The sequence below is a fragment of the Centroberyx affinis genome, unplaced genomic scaffold (assembly GCF_046629955.1).
Source record: "Centroberyx affinis isolate AG114_WGS23_722 - 3 ecotype Tasmania unplaced genomic scaffold, CSIRO-AGI_Caff_v1 ptg000205l_1, whole genome shotgun sequence".
NCBI lineage: Eukaryota > Metazoa > Chordata > Actinopteri > Beryciformes > Berycidae > Centroberyx > Centroberyx affinis.
This window is the reverse complement of record NW_027278897.1, coordinates 281,719-306,188: the sequence shown is the minus strand read 5'-3', so window position 1 is coordinate 306,188 and position 24,470 is coordinate 281,719. Positions and strand designations below refer to the sequence as shown.

The following is a 24,470-nucleotide window of genomic DNA, read 5'->3' as shown; positions in this document are numbered from 1 at the left end:
GGATTGTACGAGGAGCACTTGAAGGCAGCAGAATTCTTTAGATGGAGGCGGGTGTATCTGTCGCCAACACCAAAACGTCCAATCAGAGGTTAGATTTTCACATAGCAACCCCAATCACCGATGTAGGGGTGCCTGGTTGCGAAGGTAGTGGTAGTGGTGGTGTGGTGGAAGAAGCAAGTGTTTCCTTGGGGCTTGCTTGCTGCTAGCTTTAGCAACACATATTTTCTAAGTTTGGTGCCTAGCTCAAAGACGTTTGCGGTATTTGCTAAATAATTTCGTTTTTGCATGTTATTAAACTAACTTGCGAGGTTAACGTAACGTTGCTGGTAAAGCATCTTTGAACATAATTGGAATACGAAATTACGATGCCATCCCCGATGGAGGGATCTTCAAGAGAAGGTGACCTGTTTACTGTGAAACATGAGCTAAAAAATGGTAAGTTTAGCTACAAGCTAGTTATACACTTAATAGGCAGTCTATGTTTATCCGACTCGTATCTTTTGGAGACACGTGTGGCTGGACGAACGTTAGCTGGTTAAGCTAGCTTGGAAGAGGCAACTGTCACTGTCAATGGGCGTTTACAATGGTCACTGCTAACGTTAACGTTACTCTTAAATCCAAAAAATGCAAGGGAGGGTTAATGTTAGCTAACTATCCTCGTTAGTTGTACCTAGCTAACCAAGGCAAGCTGGCGTTACCTAAACTAGTTACTGACGTTATCTAAGCTAGTTAATAACGTTTGTTAATCTAGGTAATAACATTAGCTTAGTTGTTAATATATAACGTTAAACCAGACCATCCGACATACATTTTCAAGTTTATGCCAACGTCAACGTTATGATATAATTAGTAAATAAGCTGTCTCGCCCAAAGCCAACGAAGAGCAGACAGAGCTCCAGTGTTGTCAAGTCAAACAGCTAACGTTAGCTTGCTTTCATTTGGTCTGCTATGGGTGCACAGTTCTAGTTAACAACGGCATCAACAGTAGATAATGGTACTTCGTGTGAAGAAGGCAGACTGATAAAATCATACGTGCCTTGGCTAGCCCTGTTATATGATTCCCCATCATAAGCTCCCCAAAGTAACTTTATGACTGTTGACCCTGGTTTCTGCACTAATGTTACTGAATGATGAGTAGTGCATTGACATGCATCCATCAACACCTCAAAGCATGACATCAACAATCAACAAATAACAGCAAAAAAGACCGGTTCACCATCAAACTCTTTCAGATATTTATAATAATGACTCTATGGTTGCAGAGTCGTTATTAGCGTAGGAATTTGATTTTGATTTGAGTAGAGTAGTAAACCTACCCAGTAATTACACAGGCATGTTGATTGAAGTTGGACACTGCCTCAGCTACAACTGGTTTATAATGATAATGTACTATTCGTGCTGCAACATGACTAGACTGCACCCCCATTCACAGCCCTGCCCTGCCCTAAATATGCAGTTAGTCTAGTTGTCATTGCCACTAGTTTTTTGTATAGAATTTCACACAGCATCTCAAACCTTGCTACTGTATCATCTTAAACTTGGGCTGTCATGAGATACCTACCTAAATGTAAATAGTGCAGCAAGCCTTATATTTTGAGGAAATATAACATTTGACACAGGATATAACATTTGAGGAACATAAGCATTTCCCTCCTGTAGGTTGTAAAAGTTCCTCTTGTCCAGGCATGATCTGGTTGAACACTCCTGTCAGTCTATTAATAAACACTGAAATTAAACTTGGCCCTGGTAGGGTGAGTTTGACAACGGTGTTATGCAACCTGAACCTCTGACCTCAAATTTGGAGGACAGCGTTGATGTGTTGAAATGATTTGTGCTCGAATTGCCTAATAGTTGCAGCATTTCTTGTCCTGTGTAAAAGGAGAAGCAGCGGAAAAGATTAAATCAGCTGCCTTAATTGCTCAGTGCTCTGTAGCCTATTTTCAGAGTGTGAGACAGAAGGAATGTGTTCACTACAATGGACATGCATGTCTAAGAGTGTGCTACGCTCGGTCGGCTGTACTGGAAGACTGTGATATAGAATGACATGAACAGCAACATGGCATGATGCTGAGGAGTTACTGTGTGCTAAATTCCATGAAGATCATTGAGGGAAGATAATGCACTTCTGCTAGTTAATGTAGCCGGTTAACTTGCAATTGCACGGAAGACTAGCTTATATGGTGTTGTTTATTTGAGTGAGAGTTAAGTTACCATAGTCTGGTTTCCACTGCAGAGTAAATGTATATATTTTAGAGCTTTGTTTATCCATGGAAAGTTTACTGAGCGTGCATGTGCTTTTTTCAGTAAAGCCTCATCACATCTATACAGTTACACAAATTCACCCCTGGGACCTGCTCAGTGCAATCACGGTCTTCTGTTGTTGGCCACACATTCACATTCACCACCCAGATTTTCCTAACTAGTTCAGGGCTTCAAACTGCTGACCTTCCAGTCCCAAGCTCACTTCTCTAACCTTTAGGCTACCATGCCCCCTTTTAGCTTCTGCCAACTTACTCAACATGGCACTCAGCTTCCCCAAAGCAAAACGGCTGTGATTTTCTTGTATGTGTGTGTTTTTTGTTTCTTTTTTTGCATCAAGATGCCAAGATACATTAATTATAACCTGGGTCATAGTTACAAAACAAGTATAGAGGGCTGTAAGGTGATGCCTTACATGCCTTTTGGCAGCCATGCTGAAGGTACACAGCTTTTGGCAGCAACAGCTGAGATCAGCTGATCAGTTTTAAATAAACTTACAACTTGATGGTTTCAGCAGTATGTAATACACATGGATAATGTCTTTACTGTCTTTAATGTACTCAATTTGGCTGAAGAGTAGGCCTAATCATTTCATCACAGATGCATCTGAACGGTTCTGTGTTTAGATAATGTCATCTTTCACTAGCTGGTTAATCAAAGCATCTGATCACCTTTCTATCATTGTTAACATATTGTTAACACATGAGCTGAGCTATTTTTTTCAAGCTACAGCTTGGAGTGCCTTGGAGGGGAGGCTAGGGCCAAAGATGATGACGACCAGCAGGTTGTGCTAATTCTACAATGAGTCCTCCAAGATGGCACCAGTCAGGATTCCTAGGAGATTTGTGATGTAAAAACCACTATAGCACTTTCGGTGTGATGAATATAGATATTGAATTGTCCGTGTCCTGGGTAAGCCTCTGTCGGCCATGCAATGGACAAGTAGCTGTTGTGAGTCACGATTTTTGTTTTCAGGGACTTTTTCAGATCCTGCTACTCATTGATGTTACATATTTATTCACAGCTGTAAAACTATATATTCACACATCACTTTCCCCTTTGAATGAATAACCATTACACTCATTCATGTTGTCTGCTGATGTAACTGATGTATTATTTCATCCCCATCTGATTTCTGCTCTGATTCAGCCAACCTGACCGGCCATGTAGAGAGGGTGGGCATTGAAAACTTTGAGCTATTAAAGGTGCTGGGCACAGGAGGTGAGTGACACTGCTAAACTTTAATCTACTACTACATAGGTCAGAACATGACATGCATGTGATCATTTGCGTGCCACAGTTTGTTATCCGATATTTGTGTTCATTTCAATCACCTCTGTTTAAGGCTCTGCTCCATACTGAGCTTTGCCTTCTTTGTTTCTTTATTTCGATGTGTTCCTCTCTCTTCCAGCATACGGCAAAGTGTTCCTGGTGCGGAAAGTGAGTGGTCACGATGCAGGGAAGCTGTACGCCATGAAGGTTTTGAAGAAGGCCACCATTGTACAAAAGGCAAAGACGGCTGAACACACACGGACAGAGCGGCAAGTCCTGGAGCACATCCGCCAGTCGCCATTCCTTGTCACACTTCACTACGCCTTCCAGACAGACACCAAGCTGCACCTCATTCTCGGTCAGGCTCTTTCATGTGGAAATGCCTTTTATGTACTAAAGATTTCCACTTCTGTTTTTGTCGCTTATGTTTAGACTAGTGAAAGAAGTGGTTAATGATTATGTTTAGCCTTGTGAAAGAAATGGATTTTCACCAGCCAAATGAATGCACATAAGCAGGGGGCTACCAGAAGTGTTTGCCTTTCCCCGTAGTGAAACTAACCAACTTAAATTATTTTTCAGAAAATTTGGCATGCATGAAAAATCCAATGGGGTTTTGTGATTTCCTTTTCTAACATCTTTCATTCTAGATTATGTAAATGGTGGGGAGCTCTTCACACACTTGGTGCAAAGGGTGCGGTTCAAGGAGCAGGAAGTAGCCCTCTACAGTGGGGAGATTGTGTTGGCACTAGAGCATCTACACAAGGTAACTTCCAGATTCCACACAATCAAGGCCTCTTCAGCTTTCCTCATGGCCAGCAGTGCCTGTTCAGAAGCAATCTGTTGTCCTCAATAGTGTGCTGCAAACATGCTTTACATTTCAATTGACATAGCCCCTGTGCCATTTCTCTCATTGCAGCTTGGGATTGTCTATCGGGACCTGAAGCTTGAGAATATTCTGCTGGACTCAAGCGGTCATGTAGTACTCACAGACTTTGGCCTCAGTAAAGAATTTGATCAGGTATGTACCAAGGTCTTGAGCTCCTCAGCAAGGAATTTGTTAAGTGGTGGAAGCCTAATTTCAAATTCACACTCAAAACTGAATGTCTAGTCTGTTCTCATAATACGTTTATAATGAACCAAAAAAAATAGTTTTTGCTTTTTTTTTTGTCTGCAGTTTTTGTCTACTTTGTGGGCATTTGGCAATACAGTGTATAAATGTTTTGAGATCATAAGACCAAGATCCTCTGTATGTCATGTTATATTAAATTACGTTTTTGCTTTTGTGTGTTGACACAGATGGAGAGGGCATTCTCTGTCTGTGGCACCATTGAATATATGGCTCCAGAAATTGTGGAGGGAGGAGAGTCTGGACATGACAAGGTAATTTGTAGTTTTATGCTGTCTTTTCTTCTGTTCAACCACATCAAGCAATCCTGAGTCCCCTCTGTGTACTCATGAACGTGTGAAATGCACTCCAGTGAACTCTTGAGATTCACCTTTTAGTCTCTTAGGTGAAAGTCATGGATGGGTGCTTTCATGTTTTGCAGGCAGTGGACTGGTGGAGCCTCGGCGTGCTGATGTACGAGCTTTTGACTGGCGGATCACCCTTCACCGTTGATGGAGACGAGAACTCTCACACAGACATTGCCAAGTAAGGATTCTCCCTGATCTCCTGCAACGCTTTTCAGCGAGCCTTCAGTTATAATGATTCCGCAACGCTGACCACGTCTCTCTCCCTCACATCGCAGGAGGATTTCAAAGAAGGATCCTCCTTTCCCCAAAGATATGGGACCACTGGCCAAAGACCTCATCCAGCGACTCCTCATCAAAGATCCAAAGAAGAGATTGGGCTCAGGTCCTAATGGAGCTGAAAATGTGAAGAAACACCCGTTTTACCAGGTGGGGTTCATCGCCTCTTGCATATTTCACAATATTTAGAACTATTTATGGCAGGATGGGATGTTACTATACATCACGGGGCCACTTTTGAGTGGGCAGTACTTAGGTAAATTGAGCATTTTTCTAAACTATGTTAAGGAGGAATGGGTCTGACTAGAATTTTTTTCAACCCCCTTTAGAAAATTAACTGGGAGGACTTGGCAGCTAAAAAGGTGCCTGCCCCATTCAAGCCAGTGATTCGAGATGAGCTGGACGTCAGCAACTTTGCAGATGAGTTCACGGAGATGGACCCCACCTACTCCCCTGCAGCTCTGCCTCAGAACTGTGACCGTATCTTCCAGGTGGGAGGGAAGGGACGTTAGTCAACCAGGCTATTTTGGTTGAGGCCCAGGGTTTTGTTGCTTACGAACAGGAGAATTATTTTGTGCTGCTTGTAGGTCATCACACAGGACAACATTCATATTGTTGGCACTTGTGCATTTGCATCCATTTATGCTGATGTGTGTCTGGGCTTTGGTTGCAGCAGTGTAAAATGTTGACTGGAATGAAAAACTGCATTAGACATTACCCACTTTTGGTCTGTGACTATATTTGACATACTCCACAGCAATTGAAGTAATCAAGTGAAGTTTTGAATGTCCTCAAAAGGTTGCTGTAAGTCAACACGAGTCTGTCTGTGTGCATTGGTATTCAAATTGACTAAAGGGGCTTTTATTCAAGGCTTGTAATTGCTGCCATATGCAGCTTTTATTGAGGTAACAGATGTGAATGACTATTTTTGATGTAGCTTTGAACCATAATATGGCCCACAACTCTATGCCAGCTGATGGCTGTCTGATGTATTGCATGAAATTTCAACTCTGATTGCCTTCTGGATCCTTGAGCTCGGCAGATCAATAGATCCATTAACAGGCTTCTCTCGTGGAATAAAAGGTTACACTTTGAGAGAATCACCATGTCTGTCTCGGTTACGCCTTCAACCTTTGATTGCCAACTTCATCTTGGCTTTTTTTCCCTCTCAGCTGCCATTCACACAGTCTGAAATTTTGTGGTCTTTATAATTTGCAAGCCTAGCAATCTTTGAGATAACGACAGCAATCCCAACTTTAAACCGTGCACTCGCCCCCCGCAGTGCCTCACAAAACAAAATTAAAATTGCATTAAGTGCGCCAAGATGTAATTTCACAGCAGAGCAATCAAATATTCAAGCCCGGCAATTTAGGGCATCTCATGCATTCGACATCCATCCTTCCGTCCATCCATGGCTGTCACTACATACCACACAGCTGTGTGTGTGCTTGCGTGTGTGTTGCTGAAAGAGGGAGAGAGAGATTAATGCCAGCTCAAAGCCCTGGGCTCCTAACAGCTGGAATTAGGTTGGCAGCACTCCACAAATGACAGGTCTAACAATAGGAACAGCTGGACAGCCAATGTCACTCACCAGTTAACAGAATTAGGCCTATACAGCGTTGGGCTGGCAGGACTTTTTTATGCATACTTTTGACACAGAAACATTTGAAGGAAAAAATGTAGGACTTTTTAAGACTTTACAGTGAAATTTAAGTGTATTTAGCAATTTTAAACCATGGATTTCTAAAGTATGACCAGCTGGATGTTGATGTCAGTCTTTTCTGAGGCTGTAAATTGCAGTAATGCATGTTCCCTTTCAACTTAGAGGGTCTATCTGTAGTGTGTATACATAGCCCAGCCCGCACTTTATGTCTTAACAAAATGTAAACATCTAAAGTTCCTGTGTCTGTGCACAGGGCTACTCCTTCATGGCCCCCTCCATCCTGTTCAAGAGGAATGTGGTGATGGACGACCCCGTCCAGCTGTGTGGGGGCTCGGAGAGGCCAGGCTCTGCTGCAGTGGCCCGCAGCGCCATGATGAAGGTAAGATGAATGGGCTTGGATCCCTCTGCACAAACACACTTACACTAATGGCTGCCATCACAGACAGATGAGTTTTTTTTCTTCCTGTCCATTCCATAACTTTTTCTTTCTTTCTTACTGCACTTAGATTCAGTTTGGATGAGCCTGTTTTTTTTTTATGATGTTTGCTCATGAATGCACTTTTATTTGTGTATCTGTGCAAAATAATGCTCTTCAAGAAAGGACGAGGGAGTAGTACATTGCCTTAGTGTACTTATTGACCCTGTTTCTAGCTCTCTCAACAACATCCTGAGTAACCATTGGTTTGGAGACGTAGTTTTGATTTAACTGATATGGAAGTGAGCGGTTTTGCAAGTCTTTCAGTTTAGTTACCAAGGGCTTAAAGCCAGTGGTGTGTTATTTTGGCCAAATATGAATTGTAATGGATCATATTAAAATTTTTAATGATATCAGTCTAGCACAAAAAAGCTCTTTCCCGAGGTCTTGACCAGAGTTTAATTTAATTAAGACGTTCATGAAAAGGGAATATGTATTTTGGCTCGCCTGTAAAATTGGTCAAAGCCTACTTACATCCTTTTTGGCTCCAAGCTCTTAGCAAAGATGCGCTCCAACCATGCTGAGAACTCCTACAAAGCCTAAAGCCTGGCTAGCCGTGCTTTATTGGCTGCTATGCAGTTTTTTTTGTTGTAACCAGGAAGCTAGTTAGCAATCTTTCTTTTTTTTTCTCCATTTTCTGGACTTCTAAATTAAGATCTTATCAGTATAAAGAGTGAGACACTTCACTCCTCTATACGTGGGCATTATCAAACTTCATCACAATGTGGTAAAAATAATTTGCAACAATTCACATCTGTTCTTTGTTAAGCAGTATCTTGTTAATAAAAGGAAGTAAAAGTTGTATTAATGTGAAATGTAACTTAAATTTTCATGTTAGCTGCTATTTAATCACACAACTCCCATAAGTCTCTTCTTGTATGCAAATTAATTTTGATGATGTCACACGCCAGGAGAATGTACTGGGGTCTTCATTGTTTATTTTTCATGGACTGTTGCGACAGTGTATATGGCGATACACTGTATATAGCAAAATCTTTCTATGATCGTAAGACAACACAAACTCTGACATTTTATAATAAATGACGTTGTTGTATAAGCAGTGCTTCTACATAGGCCTATGTAATATGCTATAAGCTTTGTTTGCTAACGGTTCAATTGTTAACATTACCTAGCAAGTCAAGTAGCTTTGGCTTACGTTAGTGTATTCTACACAGAGGAGATTAAGGCAGCCGATATACCAGGGAGCCCAAGACATGAGGTCACATTCAAATAAGCCGCTAATTAATTAGGTCTATATGTTACCACTGTGAATACACTGTGGGACTGTACTGAATCTGTACTTGGTTGTTCTAATCAATGTATACTACATTGAAGAAAAATTTAGTCATTACACGTGCTTTAATGATCAATGTATTAAAGCCATAATATCCTTGAGGACGTTCTTTAATGTGATTATGGCCACTTTGGTGATGCTTCTTGGGTGGAATTGCTATCTGACCTGACACCTTATTTTGGTCCAATGTTCCCCTCTGCAGGACTCGCCTTTCTATATGAGTTATGAGATGGACCTGAAGGACAATGCTCTGGGAGAGGGTAGCTTCTCCATCTGTAGACAGTGCACACACAAGAAGACTGGACAGAAATACGCAGTCAAGATTGTCAGCAAGAGGTATGGCTCACAGCCTGCTTGCTCCTATGTGTTTGTCACCCTAGATGCTGTTGAAACTGTGTGATTTTAATAGTTTAGCTGGATAAATCAGCCAGCCACCCTCCTTCTCTTCCTGGGGGAAATTGGAGTGTGGTCAGCAGTGTAGTGTAGGAAAAGTCAGCCAGTAAAGCTGTCAGTCAGTAAAGCTAATCTTACAAAAAATATCTGGACGAAAAATGTTATTCTGACAAATTAATTCATTGACTTAACTATGTAATTTCACAGTGATGTTCACAGGGTTGTTATTTGCCTGATAAGTCAATTGAACATTGCTGGTCAGGTTAGAAGCATTCGCTGTCAAATATATATAAATACAGCTCTGCTCAGGAAACTGACAGTTTTTGCTGTTGACTGCTACAGACTGAGCTGTGATCACACTTCTTGACTGCAGGAGAGTTAAAATGTGGTGACACTTTCAGACAGGAGCAGACATTCCTCGATTGACACATTGTGACAGAGACCAAACATTGTGGCTCTAAGTAGAGCAAGCATCATTGGGGCAACTCTGACACAAACATGTGTTCCTGAGATACTGAGATCTCGAGAGACACCCTCTGAAAGCAAATCACACTTTGCTCACAGCGTCACAATGCAGTTATTTTTTCCAACCAGGCCTTGGTTGTAAAAATTGTGTGCTTGTGTGTGTATCAGGGTCAGAAATTAATGGGGGCTTGAAAGTTCATAAAATGCCCATGAAATTAAAAATGCAACTACTGGCTGCTGTGAGCCACCATATGACCGCAGCAGTAGAAGAAAATGACGACCCTAGGCAAACCACTGCATCACCAAATAAATAAAACAACCAGTATCGTAAAAAAAAACCCAAAAACTCAACAGTCAAGGGGTGGAGGACTAGTTGGGGACAGAGTGGGCAAACAACACCATCTTCTTTTGTAAGGCCTGCTGCCAGTTTCCAGCAGTGGGAAATAAGTTAAAACAAATGTTAGTGGTACATATTGAGTGCCAGTATGCAATGCAATCTGTTATTGCATAGTTAAATAAAATTGCCCCAGAAAAGGACCAAAATTCCCCTAAAAATAAGATCAAGGAGACAAAAACTGCCCTCTGATAAAAAAGCAAATTTCTTACCCTGGTGTGTATGTATGTGTGTGTGCTGTGTTTTGTGCTTTTGTGCCAATGATTTTACCTCCTGCTTGTTTTTGCTATAGAATGGAGGCACAGACGCAGAAGGAAGTAGCAGCCCTGAAGCTCTGCGATGGCCACCCTAACATTGTGAAGTTACATGAAATTTACCATGACCAGGTAAGGTGAATTGCAGTGGCTATATTTGCAATCATAAGTTCTATTTTGCATTGCTCTCTATGACGCCTGTGGAGACTGCAGCCTTATTAAGTCCTGGAACTGGAACAAAGCAGATTAATGGGGATGCTGGAAGCCCTGAAGGTCTCTCTCTGTCTCTACATGTATTGTCCCATAAACATCTCTCCATGCTCTCGATATTTCACACCAAATCTATTTTCAAACTGCAGCTGCACCAACACCCATTTTGTACCACTATATAGAAACAACCTAGATTCGCCTCTGTCTCGAATCTAGCCCCACACTTGACCCAAATTAAGTGCGCATATGTTACAAATGTAGTGTACCTTGGTTATTGGGAAGGTGTGGCTGTGCGGCTGACAGTGCACAGGTTCATTAGCCCAGGTCCTTCAAATCCAGGAGCACCACTTTACTGCTGATGAGCTCTGTGGGGTTATTACTGTACCTCAGAGGCCTGTGACCCAGATCAAAGCAGTGCCGCCTCGCCTCGCCCCAGTCCTGCCTTTGTTCCCCAGCTCCAGCGCTAATGAGAAGCCCTACCCCGCTGCCCAGACACATTATTCCCTTCCCACTTTGTTTGGCCCCTTTCACTTTACTCAATACTATTACGGTTTGATCTCGCCATCACAGGATTGAGGAAGGGGTGTTTTCGTTATATTTGTCATACAAGAGAGAAATTTCCATTTACCATTTCAGTTTCAACTGTCAGCTCAAGCTGTGAGAACAAGATAAATGATATCTGCATTAGTCATGAATGAAGTTGTTAATTAATTCAATATTTATTTAGTTGCAAAATATAGGAATGTTTGCACTTTTTTTAAGAGGACTGTTGATGTAAATACAATATTTCATTCCATGTCAAAGAATAAAGGCTGGAAAGGGGTGTAGAAGAGGTGAAGTGTAAACATACTCTGTGTGTTTGTGTGTCGCTGTAGCTCCACACGTACCTGGTGTTGGAGCTGCTCGGTGGAGGAGAGCTGCTGGAGAGGATCCGCAGGAAGCAGCATTTCAGTGAGACGGAGGCCAGCCGCATCATGCGCAGACTGGTGTCCGCCGTCAGTCACATGCACGACGTAGGGGTGGTGCACAGGGACCTCAAACCAGAGGTACTGAACCCACACTCAGCCCAGGGAACATTCTTTTCTTTCTGACCATAGTTTGTCTCACTCTGATGAATGCAAAGATACTGGATTATAAGCTTCTGAAAGAGAATTACTGTGTTTTACTGAAGTCTATATGATCTGTCATAAAGTGTCATTTTGACTCTGGGGTGTATTACAAAAGAACTCCCCATGCCCACCTTCCTTCAAGAGGGGATTATAATTGTTTGACCCCTAACAAATGGTCAGTAGCATCTTCTCTGGCAAGTCTTGAAGTCCAGTTTAGTGAGCTCTTGAGAAGACCAGTTGTGCTGAAGAGAAAGAAATGATTGCTGTCCCTGTCTCAAATTGCTTTATAGAATCTGCTCTTCACAGACGAAAGTGAGAACTCTGAGATAAAGATCATAGACTTTGGCTTTGCTCGCCTCAAACCGCCAGACAATCAACTCCTGAAGACTCCGTGCTTCACACTGCAATACGCAGCACCTGAAATACTCAAATACGATGGCTACGACGAGTCCTGTGACCTGTGGAGTCTGGGCGTCATTCTGGTGAGTGGATGTGGGATGGCAGTGTCATTCATGATTTTACTCTTTCTGAGGGATCAAATCAGTAGTCCAACACTGCTACTTTGAATGGAGGAAGCATTAAAAACTACTAATATTTTATTATTTCACAGTAACTCAAACAAAAGTGGTAAACATGATAGCAGGACAGGAAACTTTTTGTCCACTAGCCACAGTGGCTTGTACATAGAAAAATGTACCAACCACTTTGTTTTGTCTGCCAAATAAATTGGCAATAAATGGCCAACTGGCCAAATGGACAAACTCATGGACAAATGTACCTGCATGTGGCTGGCAGCTAGTGTTAAGAGTGTATTTGTATATTAAATTTGTAGCTGCAACCAGCAGCTAGTGTAAGTCACTCTGTCAATTGGTTGGTCACAAAATTTTCAGAAAACCCCACTGTGCATGTAAAGCCGCTGGATATAGAGATGTAGCTTATAACTTTCTCAGGCAGCCACACAGGTGCTTTAGCTCACTTGGTAGGGCTGCGGACTCTCCCGAAGTGTCCTGGCTTCTAATCCTGGAGTTGGCAAATGATTCAAAAAAAAGGTTTGACTCTTGAACCCAGCAAGCACAGAATGTTTACATTATGCTATTTAACATGGTCAATTTAAAAGATGGCATTTTCTCACCAAGATTCTAAGAAAAAATCTTTTAGTTTAATAACATTGATTGATGTTGCACACAGTCAAGAATATGCCTAAATAACAGATTATTAATTAGGCCTATTCGTGAACATCCTTATTAATGACTGCATAATCTAAACAAGTGTAGCTTTATTGGGCCGCTTCACGGCCCAATAAAGTAACCTGTACCAATCTGGTTGCAGCTTATCATGAATTACATGCTGGTTTTTTCCAAATTCTGTAAATCTTTTCACAAACCACTGGGGAGTTCTGAGCTCCAGTTTGAGAACTAAATATTTTGCGTGACTATTGACTAATAATGATGCTATTGACTGAGACATTTTTACTACTGAATGCACACTTTATGGATTAGTTCCATACAGTGTTAATGTGTTTTATTTTATCCAGTGTATGGATTGATCATATATTCGATTAATTTTGCCTTTAAATATATTGTGCTTCAGGGCTCTGTGTGTGTGTGTGTGTGTGTGTGTGTGTGTGTGTGCGTGCGTGTTTGTGTCTGCGTGTGTGGGGTGTGGGTGTGGGTGTGTGCGCGCGCATGCATGCGTACATACATGTGTGTATGTTTTGTTTAATCTGTTTCGCATGATATCCATCTCCCTCTTTTGTTCAGTGCTACAATTTTCGGCCTCCTGTGGTGAGCTGACACAGTTTAATATTCACCACAGAACGAAGAGCAACCAGCCCTGCACTCAGAGCTGATTAAGGCTGTGCTCATATGAGACATTGCTTCCCGGCAGCGGAAATGTCATCCTAATTCAACGGCTTTCTGCATAGAGGAGGAAAATTAAAAGGAGAGGTAGAGAAGAGAAGGAGAGGGCACACAGGGGGCGGAGAGTGAGAGAGTGATTTCTCCACTTGGGCAGTCATGCGTGCAGAGCCCGGGCTCTCTCTGCAAGTGGTGCTTTGCGCCGTCGCCCCCTGGGGGGGATAGGAGAGTAGTGCGCCTCATGGAGCTTTGATGAAATGGCTTCTGACAAGCTGTGTGCACAATGCCCTGGAAGCATAGTGAGCCGAAACAGAGAGCGAGGGAGGGAGGGAGGGAGAGGGAAAGAGAGAGAGGAAGAGACCAGGGCGCTACAGAGCCTCCACTGCCAAAAGGGCTGCTCCCTCTGCTGTGATTTTAATGAGAAATTCGAGGGCAGATGTAATCAGGCCAAGGTGAGAGTATTCTATTCAGTCAGCTAAGCACAGACCTCCCAGTTTTTCTCTGCCGAGTGTTGGTCCAACCACAGTCGACAGCAAACGCAGCAATGGAAACACATGAGATTAGTGGGTTAGTGACCTAACTTTGGGCTTAACCCTGGCTTTTTCGGTCCCATGACGGTGGCTCACTTTCCAGCAGTGTACATCACCATGGTGACTTAGGCTGCACACCTAACCTGCTCCGGAGCAGACTATGTTCAGGCTATCAGATCCACACATATAAAATGCACGCCTCCTCACCAATGACCTCTCTGGAAAAATGGCATTACCACTCCTAGAGGATCCTGTGGCCTTTTTTTTTAAATAACCTTTATTTCAAAAATAGACTTGACTGTATCAGTAATGAATTAAATTTACATTGCATATTAAGTGCGCTGAAATTCTTTCATAGGATTCCTGAGACTGATTAATGCAGTATATTGCACCCATATTTTCATCAGCTCAGCCCTGAGAAATATGAGACTCACTTTGTTAATAGAAAATCTTCAGCCTAAATGTGATGACACACTACTGTATCTTTATTGTGATATGAATTGCAGTGTATTGTACACTGACTAGTTACTTACTAGTATTTGAGCCCGGAAGCTTTGTGTTACAGTTGATTTGACAGTGGTTTCCTTCTGGTTGCAGTACACCATGCTGTCGGGCCAGGTGCCTTTCCAGTGTCAGGAGAAAAGCCTGACCCACACCAGTGCTGAGGAGATCATGAAGAAAATCAAACATGGGGACTTCTCTTTTGAAGGAGAGGCCTGGAGGAATGTGTCCCAGCAGGCCAAGGACCTTATACAAGGTGAGGATGGGGCTGGTGGCTCGCTGTCAAATCCAAGGTCTGTGTGATAGTCTAATTTGACAGATTGGCTGTTGCCAATATACTATTTAGTGTTTTTATCACCGGATCGGAAATTTGATGTTTTTTGTTGTTTAGCATAACATGACAGTAAGGACAGAAGAGAGAGAGGGCAGGCATGACAAAAGACAAAGGTTTTGTGCTGGAACTCACCACATCATCAAGTTCAGGTTGTGTCTTAGTTCACGATACCTAGCCCACAGATTACCTCACACTGGTTGAACTACCTATTTAGGAAACGACTTCCTCTTTGTGCCTCACTTTTGGCTCACCTTTTCGCTTGCATATTAAGAGCTAAAGGTAATTATTTGTGTCTTCTTCCTGTAGAGCTCCTGACGGTGGACCCAAACAAGAGGATTAAGATGTGCGGCCTGCGTTACAATGCCTGGCTCCAGGACGACAGCCAGCTATCCTCCAACCCACTCATGACCCCGGACATTCTGGGCTCCTCCACTGCCTCCGTCCACACTTACGTCAAAGCTACCTTCAATGTAAGAAATGACCGGCAGTGCGCACTGTTTTAAGTTGTAGGTCAGGCTTTCCCAACTTTAATGCCTCCTGTTATTAACTTTGCTTCCTTTGAACAAATCCTCTTCAGTCTGCTGACAAACTGCTGCCAGTCACAGACTGTAAAAGCTACTCTGAAAACTACTCTGGCTGCAGTTTGACGTTAATGCACAATTTTCATGTGTTTTAAATGTTGGTATTTTTAGCTTCAATATGGGGTGACCTCCCCAAAGAGGTTGGGAACCCCTGCTGTAAGTTTGTATTTTTTGCACAATGTGTAAAATACACTGGGTGGTACAAAAATCATAGAATGGTTACATAATGTGCAGATGAAATGGAAAAATCCATAATAAATGTCTATAAAACAACCTTATCACAAAAAAATCCATAGATTATGATAAAAGTAAACATGAGTTAAGATGACATAGAAAGTTTCCTGCAATCACAGAACAGAATTTTCCACCACCTCTGATGTGAAAATAGGATGTGATTTTGAATAACGGTTTGCCAATCTCTTTTCTGTCCCAGGCATTTAACAAATGTAAGCGGGAAGGCTTCCGCCTGCAGACGGTGGACAAGGCACCGCTGGCCAAGAGGAGGAAGATGAAAAAGACCAGTACCAGCACAGAGACCCGCAGCAGTTCCAGTGAGAGCACCCATTCCTCCTCCTCCTCCTCCCAGTCTCAGGAGAAGACACCCCCAGAGGGCGACGCCAACCCCCAGCCCTCCAGCAGCACCCCTCTCACCACCCCCGTCAACACGCCTGTGGTCCTGGGAACGGACTCTGAGCACGCCCACCAGCCAGCGCCTCCAGCCTTTCACTTCTCAGAGGGGCAGTAAGAGAGAAAGACAGATTCATGAACTGAAAGATGGATCGGACCAGTATAGAGACGGCTCTCTCTCTTTCTTTCTGTCCTTGGCAGCTCTCTGCCTCTGGCTAACAGTCAAATGCATGGACAAGCGCACGCCTCCAAACCAAGCATGCAGCAGGAGCAGCAACCACCACCTCAATCAATCAATCAATCATCACTAGCAATAGCCTATCTCTCTCACTCTCTCTCTCACTTTCACACACAGACAGTATCAATCAGGGACTGGACCAGGAAGAAGTTGTCACCCGTGTCCAAATGAAAGGGCTGCCCTACTGCCCCAAGTCCAGACAGACAATCGAGAGATATCCTCAGTCTCATCATAAAATTGCAGCTCAGTCTCTGTCCGGTCCAATTGACTGTCTTCACTTTGTCCATGCCTCCAGAGGTCTAAAGGGAAAGTCGCAGTGTTTACACCATGGATGCTTTGTATTTTTTGTCAAAGGGAGAAAAGAAAATGCGAAGTGCTGCAGCGTAACATGGGTCCACTTCTCTTCCTGAGAAGTCTCTGCAAGATGGAGCAGGGTATTTATATGTGAATTTACAGACTGAAATTTATTTATGATAAGCTATATTGTTAACTTATTTATGATTCAGACTGATCTGAAATTAATTAATGGATACAGTGTGAGTCTTTAAAAAAAAAAATCTAGATATTTTATGTATGTGTATATGTTTAGACCTTTTCCCTTCGAACTAAAAAGACTGTTTCTGTGTAGTCAGATGGTTGTTCATACCTCTTCCTAATCATCATAGACACCAATGCTTTAAGTAGCTTCTTGAGACACAATTGCTATGTAGACATTGTGAGATGTCTGAAAATCATAAGCAAGGGAAGAAATTAACACTAGCCATCAGCCAAATGGTGGCAAATGTTGGCTGTGGCTGGCAAGTGTGTCAACTCTAGGTAAACGACCATCTGTTGGAGGTTCTTTTGTTGGGTTTCTAAAATGGTTAAAGTCGCTGGTGAAGTTTTGGAATCGACCAGCAACTGTGTCCAGTGGTAAAAAAAAAGTGGATTTCCTGCCCTGTTCACAAGGATTAAGGAAGCAAAAGTATAAACATCTATTTGCAGGGTGTTCAGCCAAATAAATGGTCTCATCATTGTAAGGGGAATTGTGACCCCTAGAAGAAAAGCTATATTTAGCTAGCCTGATGTTGTCCAGACTCTTGGTTATCTTGCTTTTGATCCGGGAGTATGACTACTACATGGGCATGGCTGACAAACCACATGGTCTGACCCCCAAGCCAATATTTAGCCCAGCAGTGGAATTGCCCTGGCAGTAGTTTGTGTTGTGTTGTGCAGGACTTAACAGTCAGTGTCTCAACATGACTACAAGCAATTGGATTGGGTAGAATATCCTAATGGAACATTCAGATCAGCTTAGTGGAGATCTGCTGGACCCAATGCGACGGGGTCAAGAAGTTTAAGGTTGAGTGTGCTGAGATCCAGGAAGCCAAATGGCAGCTTAAAGTGGCTTCCTCTTCAGATATAACAAGATGTAATTACTGAGAAAAAACAAAAGGAGAGGGTTATGTGCCAAAAAAAAAAAAATGCTACCGAATCAGGTAATGGTCGGGGTTGAGACTACTATTGTAGGTTAAGGGTGGTGATGCACTGGGATGTTTTTAAGGCAGTGTAGATGGTCAATTCTCCTAGCAACAGGCAACAAAGTGAGAAAATCTACTCTGTTGTTTACTGGCATCAAGATATTTCAATGTGATTAATGCAGCAATGCAGAGAAAACTCCTCGGGCGTTGCTGTCCGTCAGACTTCCCCAAAAAGTTGCCCTTTGTATCACTGCCTTAAGTCTTAAAGTGAAGTCTACTACAAAGCATCTACCCCCCTGTGAGAACATCAAGTTCCCAATGAGGACCTCAAACAAACTCTCCTTTCTACTTTTGTCTCAGTCCCTTGCTCTCTTTACCATGTTGTACTGCATGACTGAAAATGGTGATCTTTGCACTGTGTGACAGCTCTCACTTCCAGTGAGGCAGATATTTGGTTAGTTTTATGTCCTCAGTGCATGATGTGAACTGAAACATCAACCTCTACTTTTATTTGTTCTTTGGACTTTTTGGAGATTTTTACTTGATTTTATGTGAGTTTGTTTACTTGCACATTTAATATTCCGATATAATTCGGGACATTGAAGTATTCTGTTTGAGGTGTGGTGGTTTTTACAATAGCCTGAATATTGTAATTTCCCAAACCTGACTACGATCATATGCTGGGATTAGCCAGGATACTTCTCTTGATTGGTTTTTACAGTCTCTGTAAGTCTGTTCCCATGGTAAAAGTTGAAATATCCTGTTAATGATGTGCACAGGGGTATTTGTGATCAGTATATGAAGATGCCTCTAAACAGTTTCTTCTGAATAAGAGCTTAATCAGGATACTATTTTTAGTTGGAATACTGTGTGCATTTAAACACACTCCCTCATCTTCTTCCATTTTAATGCACTCTGAATCGGAACCAAAGCATTAAAAAAACACTTCAAGGTAGCTGCTCTAAGCTGCATGAGGTATTTCCTTTCATGCAAATATGCAAAGAAATGCTTCTTTTGTCGCGGTTGTGTTTGTTTTGTCCAACTGGTGAAATATGTTCGATGTTTCTAGCTAAGATCATTTTGTAGCAGCATATGGTATGCTTGTTAGAGCTCAAAGATTCTTCATTATGGGACTTAATATCAACATTCAACACATTTCCATGCTTAAAACTATGCATTTCTTTTCTCTGTTGTATTGCTTTGCCATTTTGCAAAGGCCATACCAAATGAGTTCATACACAGTGCTTGAAATGGCATAACACAATGTACATATACTTCTACTCACACAGTATAAACCACAGTAAAAATAGCAGTAGTTGTAGGACCCATTGCCTGTATTAAAAGCTGGAAACCTTGGAGCTAAACACTACAAAGCTCTTGCCTAACTTAGTTCGCATGAGTTCCCCGTTGCTGCCTCATTAAGCCTCTTCTTTTGTTTGGGTGTATTAATAGCTCAAGTGGAGGAAGGGGAAGTGGAGTGTCCTATATTGAACTCCCCTCTGGGAGACAGGCTCTATTAGCTGATGTACTGCAGCGCTGTTTGTTCCAAAGAAAATACTCCACTCACTGCCTCTGTGGGACCCAGCTCACTTTCTGTTTGGGGAAAGGAACAGTGTATTACAGGAAAGGGGTGTTTTAGTACCAGAGTCTCTCAAGGCTGATTCTGAACTAGTTTCCCCCCCTTTGATGAACAGCTTGTTCAGTGTGCCACTAAGAAGGAGAGGGAGAGGGACCAGTTTTGATGCGAGGTCCTGTTGTCTGTGATGCAATTTTTGTTTGTCCCATGGAATTTGAATGGAAGTTCCTTTTCTGTCCATTTCAGATTCTTTGGTGTTTCCTCTTTCATTGCTGTACTCTGAATTAAGGCACTCCACCTGATGAGCTACTCATTGTTTTACGGTAGATCAATGACATGGTAAAGCAATGCCGTATCCTTTTGTAACTTTAATTAGATGGATGATGAAATGAGCAGTTTTGTATGAACTGTTGCCTGCAGTTGCGAGTTGCAGAGCTGAGGGGATCGGGGGATGTTCCTGTGTGTTTCTTTATGAGTCAGTGGCATTGTGGATGTGCATAAGAGACAGCTGGCTTGTAACGAAAAGAAGCAGTTGTGGGTGCCATAGCTGAAGTGACATCAGACGGCTGAAGAGTGTCATGTTAAGGTGGGATCATGTCGTCCCTGGCCTGGGTGTCTCCTGCTTCTGGTCAGCAGTGAGGAGTTGATTTGGAGCTGTCCGTGGTGCTGAAGTGTCCAAAACTCTACTGGTGCTGAAAGAACAGCTGGCCTTCCTCAGTGAACAGTAATAATGTGATACTTTACTGATCCACATTGGGGAAATTATCTTGTTGCTTACCCCCTTCCAGGGAGGTCAGCTGCAGAACAGCACCCCTGTCTTGCCCAAGGACACTTCAGCAGGGCGAGTGCTTGCCGACACGGGGGCTTGAACACAGGTTCTTCAGTTACAGATTCACTATGCCCACTACCCAGTAATGTTGGTGACAGAGACACATGCCACGTGGATATAATCTGTTACCCACAGGATCAGGTGTTTGATTTATTGAGGGCCTTGAGGGAGGGGCTTATGCTTTACACACAGCTTTAGGGAAAGTGATCTTGTGTTAATGCCAAACTGCCATCATTGCATGTATCACCATCATCACCACCATCATCACCCGTCATGCATGGTTAATGTGCTATTGCTTGATTCCTGTAGATATTTTCATTGATTCCATCATTCTCACATCATTATTGAAGCTTGTCTAAGTACTGTAGCAGTGAATCCCTTTGAGATTGGTCAATATTAAACTGTTTCAAAACATGCAATCAAGCTTTAAGGGCAAAATTTTGCACTTGTATGTTATTTTAATTGTGCAATTGATTTTTCGTAAAAAAAACAAACAAAAGTCCTTTTGAATTTGTGCGGGGTCAGACGTTCAACTTATTCATCTGTCCGTCTCTTTTGATGGCTACTGTCCACCATTTGTAAGACAATATATATATTAACCTCAACACCGAATAGTACTTTTACTTACTGCAAGGATACACCATGTGCATACCTGCTTTTTTAGGGCACTGTGAACATCATCATTCAGGTCTTCAGGCACACCAATGATAGTATGAGGAAAAGGGATCACGTTTTGCTTCAATAAATGCTTTACTTGCTGGCTGAATACATCTGTATGTTTAATAATCTGATATCAGTCATGTTCAGTCCAGTCCGGTCTTTTGATAGATCCTTGGCTTAATTGAATCTATGACTGGTATTTACACCTTTATTGAAGATATTTTGTGATACCAGGATTTTGAGTTGTATGTATGAGTTGTTGCTAGGACAATAAATGTACAAATTCCTGTTCATTTATTGATCTTGACTAAAATGATTCTGATTAGGTACAACCCTTTTCACATCTGCAAAAGGTATTCTAATTTGAAAGGCATGTTACGAGACACGACAACTTTAGCTTTATAAAGTTAAATTATTTATATTCTATTTGTCATCAACATAAAAATGTGTTATTGATGTTCAGCAGGCAGCCTCTAGAGGGCAGTGTTTGATAAAATACTACAGGTGGACAGTCCAAAACCTCCTGGGTAGCAGATCAGCTTGTGCTCACTGTGCAGCATTAACTCTATTCAGTGTTTGTGATTTATCCATAGATAAGTCCAATAGGAAAATGTGTGGAAGACATTTCAAAGCTATATGATCATTTTCCATGTTATCTAGCGGGGCTAGAGATTTTATGTGTATAGTACTAAGTTCACACTGGAATTGTCTTAGTTGGTCGATAAATGCATATTTAAAACCAAATGAAGATTATTTGTGTCTTAAAAAGTGAACTGTAAATACTGTAAATGTCCAGCCATATTATTTTTATGGTATGACTAAAGAAAAGTCACGTGTGCAGTAGGTTTGACAGAGACACCGTTCACTAAAGAAGTGTCTTTTAAAGAAAGTGATTTAAAAGATGAATCTACATTCGTTTGTTTCTTATGTATTTTGTATTGTCAGGATTATATGACAAAAATACTAGTGTGGACTTGGGAATTGTTGGTCTGGAGAAGAGTTGAATCAACTCTGGTATTATGGACAATAAGGGACTGATTGATCATTTGTAAAGTATTGATATTTGAGCAATGTTTGTGTTTGCAGATTTTGCCTGTTCAGTGTTTAATATATCTGTGAAGAAATGTTTATTTAAGAAGTTAAGGGCTTTAGGGTTTTTGAATCCTTTATAGAGAATATCATACTGTTTGTCACATGTTCAAATAAAATTTTTAGTTCACTAAATATCATCTATTCGATCCACATCAATGTATCACTCAATTGGCTCATCTGAGATGCAGGTCCTTCTTAAGTAGACATGACTGCTTTATGTTTCTGTATGGTATTAAGTTATTTTGTAGCTGTTGTATATTTGAACTTACATGTATCAACAGGAGAGGGCGCTCTTTGGTTGCCTCTCAATCAGTCACACTGACCACTCCTTTCAAATTCATCTACTCCTCTGAAAAACGTAAAAGTATGAATATTTCCTCCAGTGAAAACGAGCTTCAGCTGTATAGCAGGCAAAACTCAAACCCCACCAGTCATTTGCTTTCAATGCCTGTTTCAGTGAGGCCTTGACACACAGGGGCTGTAATCATTACAGAGCAAGGTTGTCACCAAAAAGGTCAGAGGTCATTTGTGTACACAGTTGCTCAAAGAAATATCTTGCTCAATTGAGTTTTTGCTCGTTTTGTGGCGCGGCAAAATCATTTAAAAGCGCAGCCTATTCAAACAGTAACCTACTGTTTTTTAGGTATGATATTTTTAGGTATGACATTAGGTATTCAAATAAAAAATCTACAGTAAATCTAGAGTAAAAAAAATCTGTTCAACATTTCTTATTTCTTAGCATTCATATTTAGTTTGTAAGGTTTTAAACAATATTTTCCCCCTTTTGTTCTATTTCTTCTTTCCATGCTAACAAATATAATGTCACTCCCCTTCAATATAAGTAAATGGCATGTTTTGGAGTGTAGAGTGGCTTCTGCTTCATAATATTTAAAAATAATAATAATAATAATAATGATACTTGAGCACAAAGTGGAATATTTGTTTTTCTTATGCACAGCTTTCAAGTCCACTTATTGTGGTTTCACCCCACTTGCTGCTACATGCAACAATACAGATGGTGCACTTTCAGAGCACTTTCGCTTGTCTAATTTTGCTATGGATATAAATATGGACATTGGGCATGAGAAACTCATTAAGCAGTGTGTCCTCTTTGTGTGTGAGTGTGTGTGTGTGTGTGTGATACCTCTTTTCTTTGAAACCTCAGGGACTGCACTAAAATGCTATCCATTACCGAGCCAGGAAGGAAGCTATCAGCTAATAAAGAAAGACAGAGATAGACTCTGAAAGAAAAACATTATTTAAAACCCCTTACCACAACCTAAGAAGAAGTCTGAGTACACGATATGAAACACTGGTCATTTTTTGCCCTGAGGCAATTTAGCAGATATTTGTAGGAGGGCAATAATTACATTTTATACATTTTATAGCTAAGCACATTTGTAGACTTTATTTTTCAGTTGGACAGAATGGAGTAGGGATAGCTTAAGGGGGGAAAAAATGAATGCATTTAAAAAAAAAAAAAAAATAGGAAAAACAGAACCACTGTTTATTGTCCTATAAAAGTATAAAGAATTCTGCCCACTTTTGAAATTACCTTTTTGTTCACCTTCAAAGCATTCTGTAGGTTACAACCTGAAACTATTTTAGCTTTGTTGTTGTTTCCTGAAGATTCTCCCACCTTTCTTATCTATATCCAATTTCCGCTTCATTTAATAACCTGATGGTTTGTTGCTGAAAGTACTTGAGTCATTATGATGCTCAAAGAGTGTTTCAATTAAACTGGTTAATGTGAGATAAAGAAGAAGCCTCAGAAATGCCAGCCAAAGGAACTCCTGTACCAAAACATATTCATATAGTAATCACAATCAGAAACACTTAACCATCCGAATTCAATAAATGAACCAGAATTTGTCTCAGTGATATTGATGTAGAAGTAATTGTAACTAATGTCAAATCGACAACTTACAAAGTCCCTCTATATAGTACAAAATATATATATATATATGTATATGGATCAGTGTAGTGACATGGTTTTGCTGTTTGTGACTGTGAGGGAGAGTTTCACTATGGGGCAGGGCTGAGTTTGAGAGATGAATAGCAAATGTGACAGGGCATGATGGAGGAGTTTGAGCTCTGAGGTGGGTTATGAGGTGTGTGTGTGTGTGTGTGTGTGTGTGTGTGTGTGAGCCTCCATGTATGTGTGTTTCAGAGGGCGGGGTTTAGGACTGGACTGTAGAGGGGTGAAGTGCCTCAGATCCTTGGGACTGGAACGCATTTCCTTTTGTTGCCCTCCAATTTTTGACTGGCTTGCCCCAGCGCATGAGGATGATGGGGCTGTTTCTATTATCCAGCTTCCCAGACCCCCCCCACCCTCCCCTCTGTCCTACCCCAGCCTGTTCCCAAAGCGATTGGCATTCCTGGGGGCCACCAGTGAAGCAGCTTTAGAGGGAAGGCCGCTGGCTCCTGGGTGGCCTCTTGTGCACGGGCTCCAGGGGGAGGAGACAATGTCTTATTAATTGACTGGGCGTCTTGGGCAGAGTGCAGGAATTTGCAGAAGGGGGAGATGGAAAGTGGGGATGAGGGACGAGCTGAGAGGGACGGATGGGCGGGACGGGGACGGGGGGGTGGGGGGCGGGGGGGGTGATTCCCAGTCCACCAGTGGAGATTCATTGACCTCTATCTCAGATT

General features: G+C 41.8%; 1 protein-coding gene across 6 annotated transcripts; it reads left to right on the top strand.

Moving 5' to 3' along the window:
* Positions 1-167: 167 nt before the first annotated feature.
* Positions 168-21,902, top strand: rps6ka5 (ribosomal protein S6 kinase, polypeptide 5). 6 transcript variants are annotated; one of them, XM_071539494.1, is made up of 17 exons: positions 168-435; positions 3,409-3,480; positions 3,671-3,889; positions 4,179-4,294; positions 4,448-4,549; positions 4,828-4,911; positions 5,079-5,182; positions 5,280-5,430; positions 5,610-5,771; positions 7,197-7,322; positions 8,915-9,048; positions 10,257-10,350; positions 11,304-11,474; positions 11,828-12,019; positions 14,542-14,680; positions 15,065-15,228; positions 15,773-21,902. In XM_071539494.1, exons 1-17 carry the CDS (start codon positions 366-368, stop codon positions 16,082-16,084), a joined length of 2,412 nt encoding a protein of 803 aa, XP_071395595.1. In that variant the 5' UTR covers positions 168-365; the 3' UTR covers positions 16,085-21,902. The 6 variants fall into 6 exon arrangements, with proteins under 6 accessions (XP_071395595.1, XP_071395581.1, XP_071395587.1 ...); XM_071539480.1 differs by having other exon boundaries at positions 14,521-14,680; XM_071539486.1 differs by having other exon boundaries at positions 4,448-4,561; positions 4,834-4,911; positions 14,521-14,680.
* The last annotated feature ends 2,568 nt before the right edge of the window (positions 21,903-24,470 follow it).

Excerpts from the sequence above, each read along its gene's own strand:
- rps6ka5 (XM_071539486.1), top strand. The coding sequence starts at position 366 with ATGCCATCCCCGATGGAGGGATCTTCAAGAGAAGGTGACCTGTTTACT. Across the intron at positions 436-3,408 it reads GAAACATGAGCTAAAAAATG|CCAACCTGACCGGCCATGTA; the intron begins GTAAGTTTAGCT and ends GCTCTGATTCAG. Across the intron at positions 10,351-11,303 it reads ATGAAATTTACCATGACCAG|CTCCACACGTACCTGGTGTT; the intron begins GTAAGGTGAATT and ends GTGTCGCTGTAG.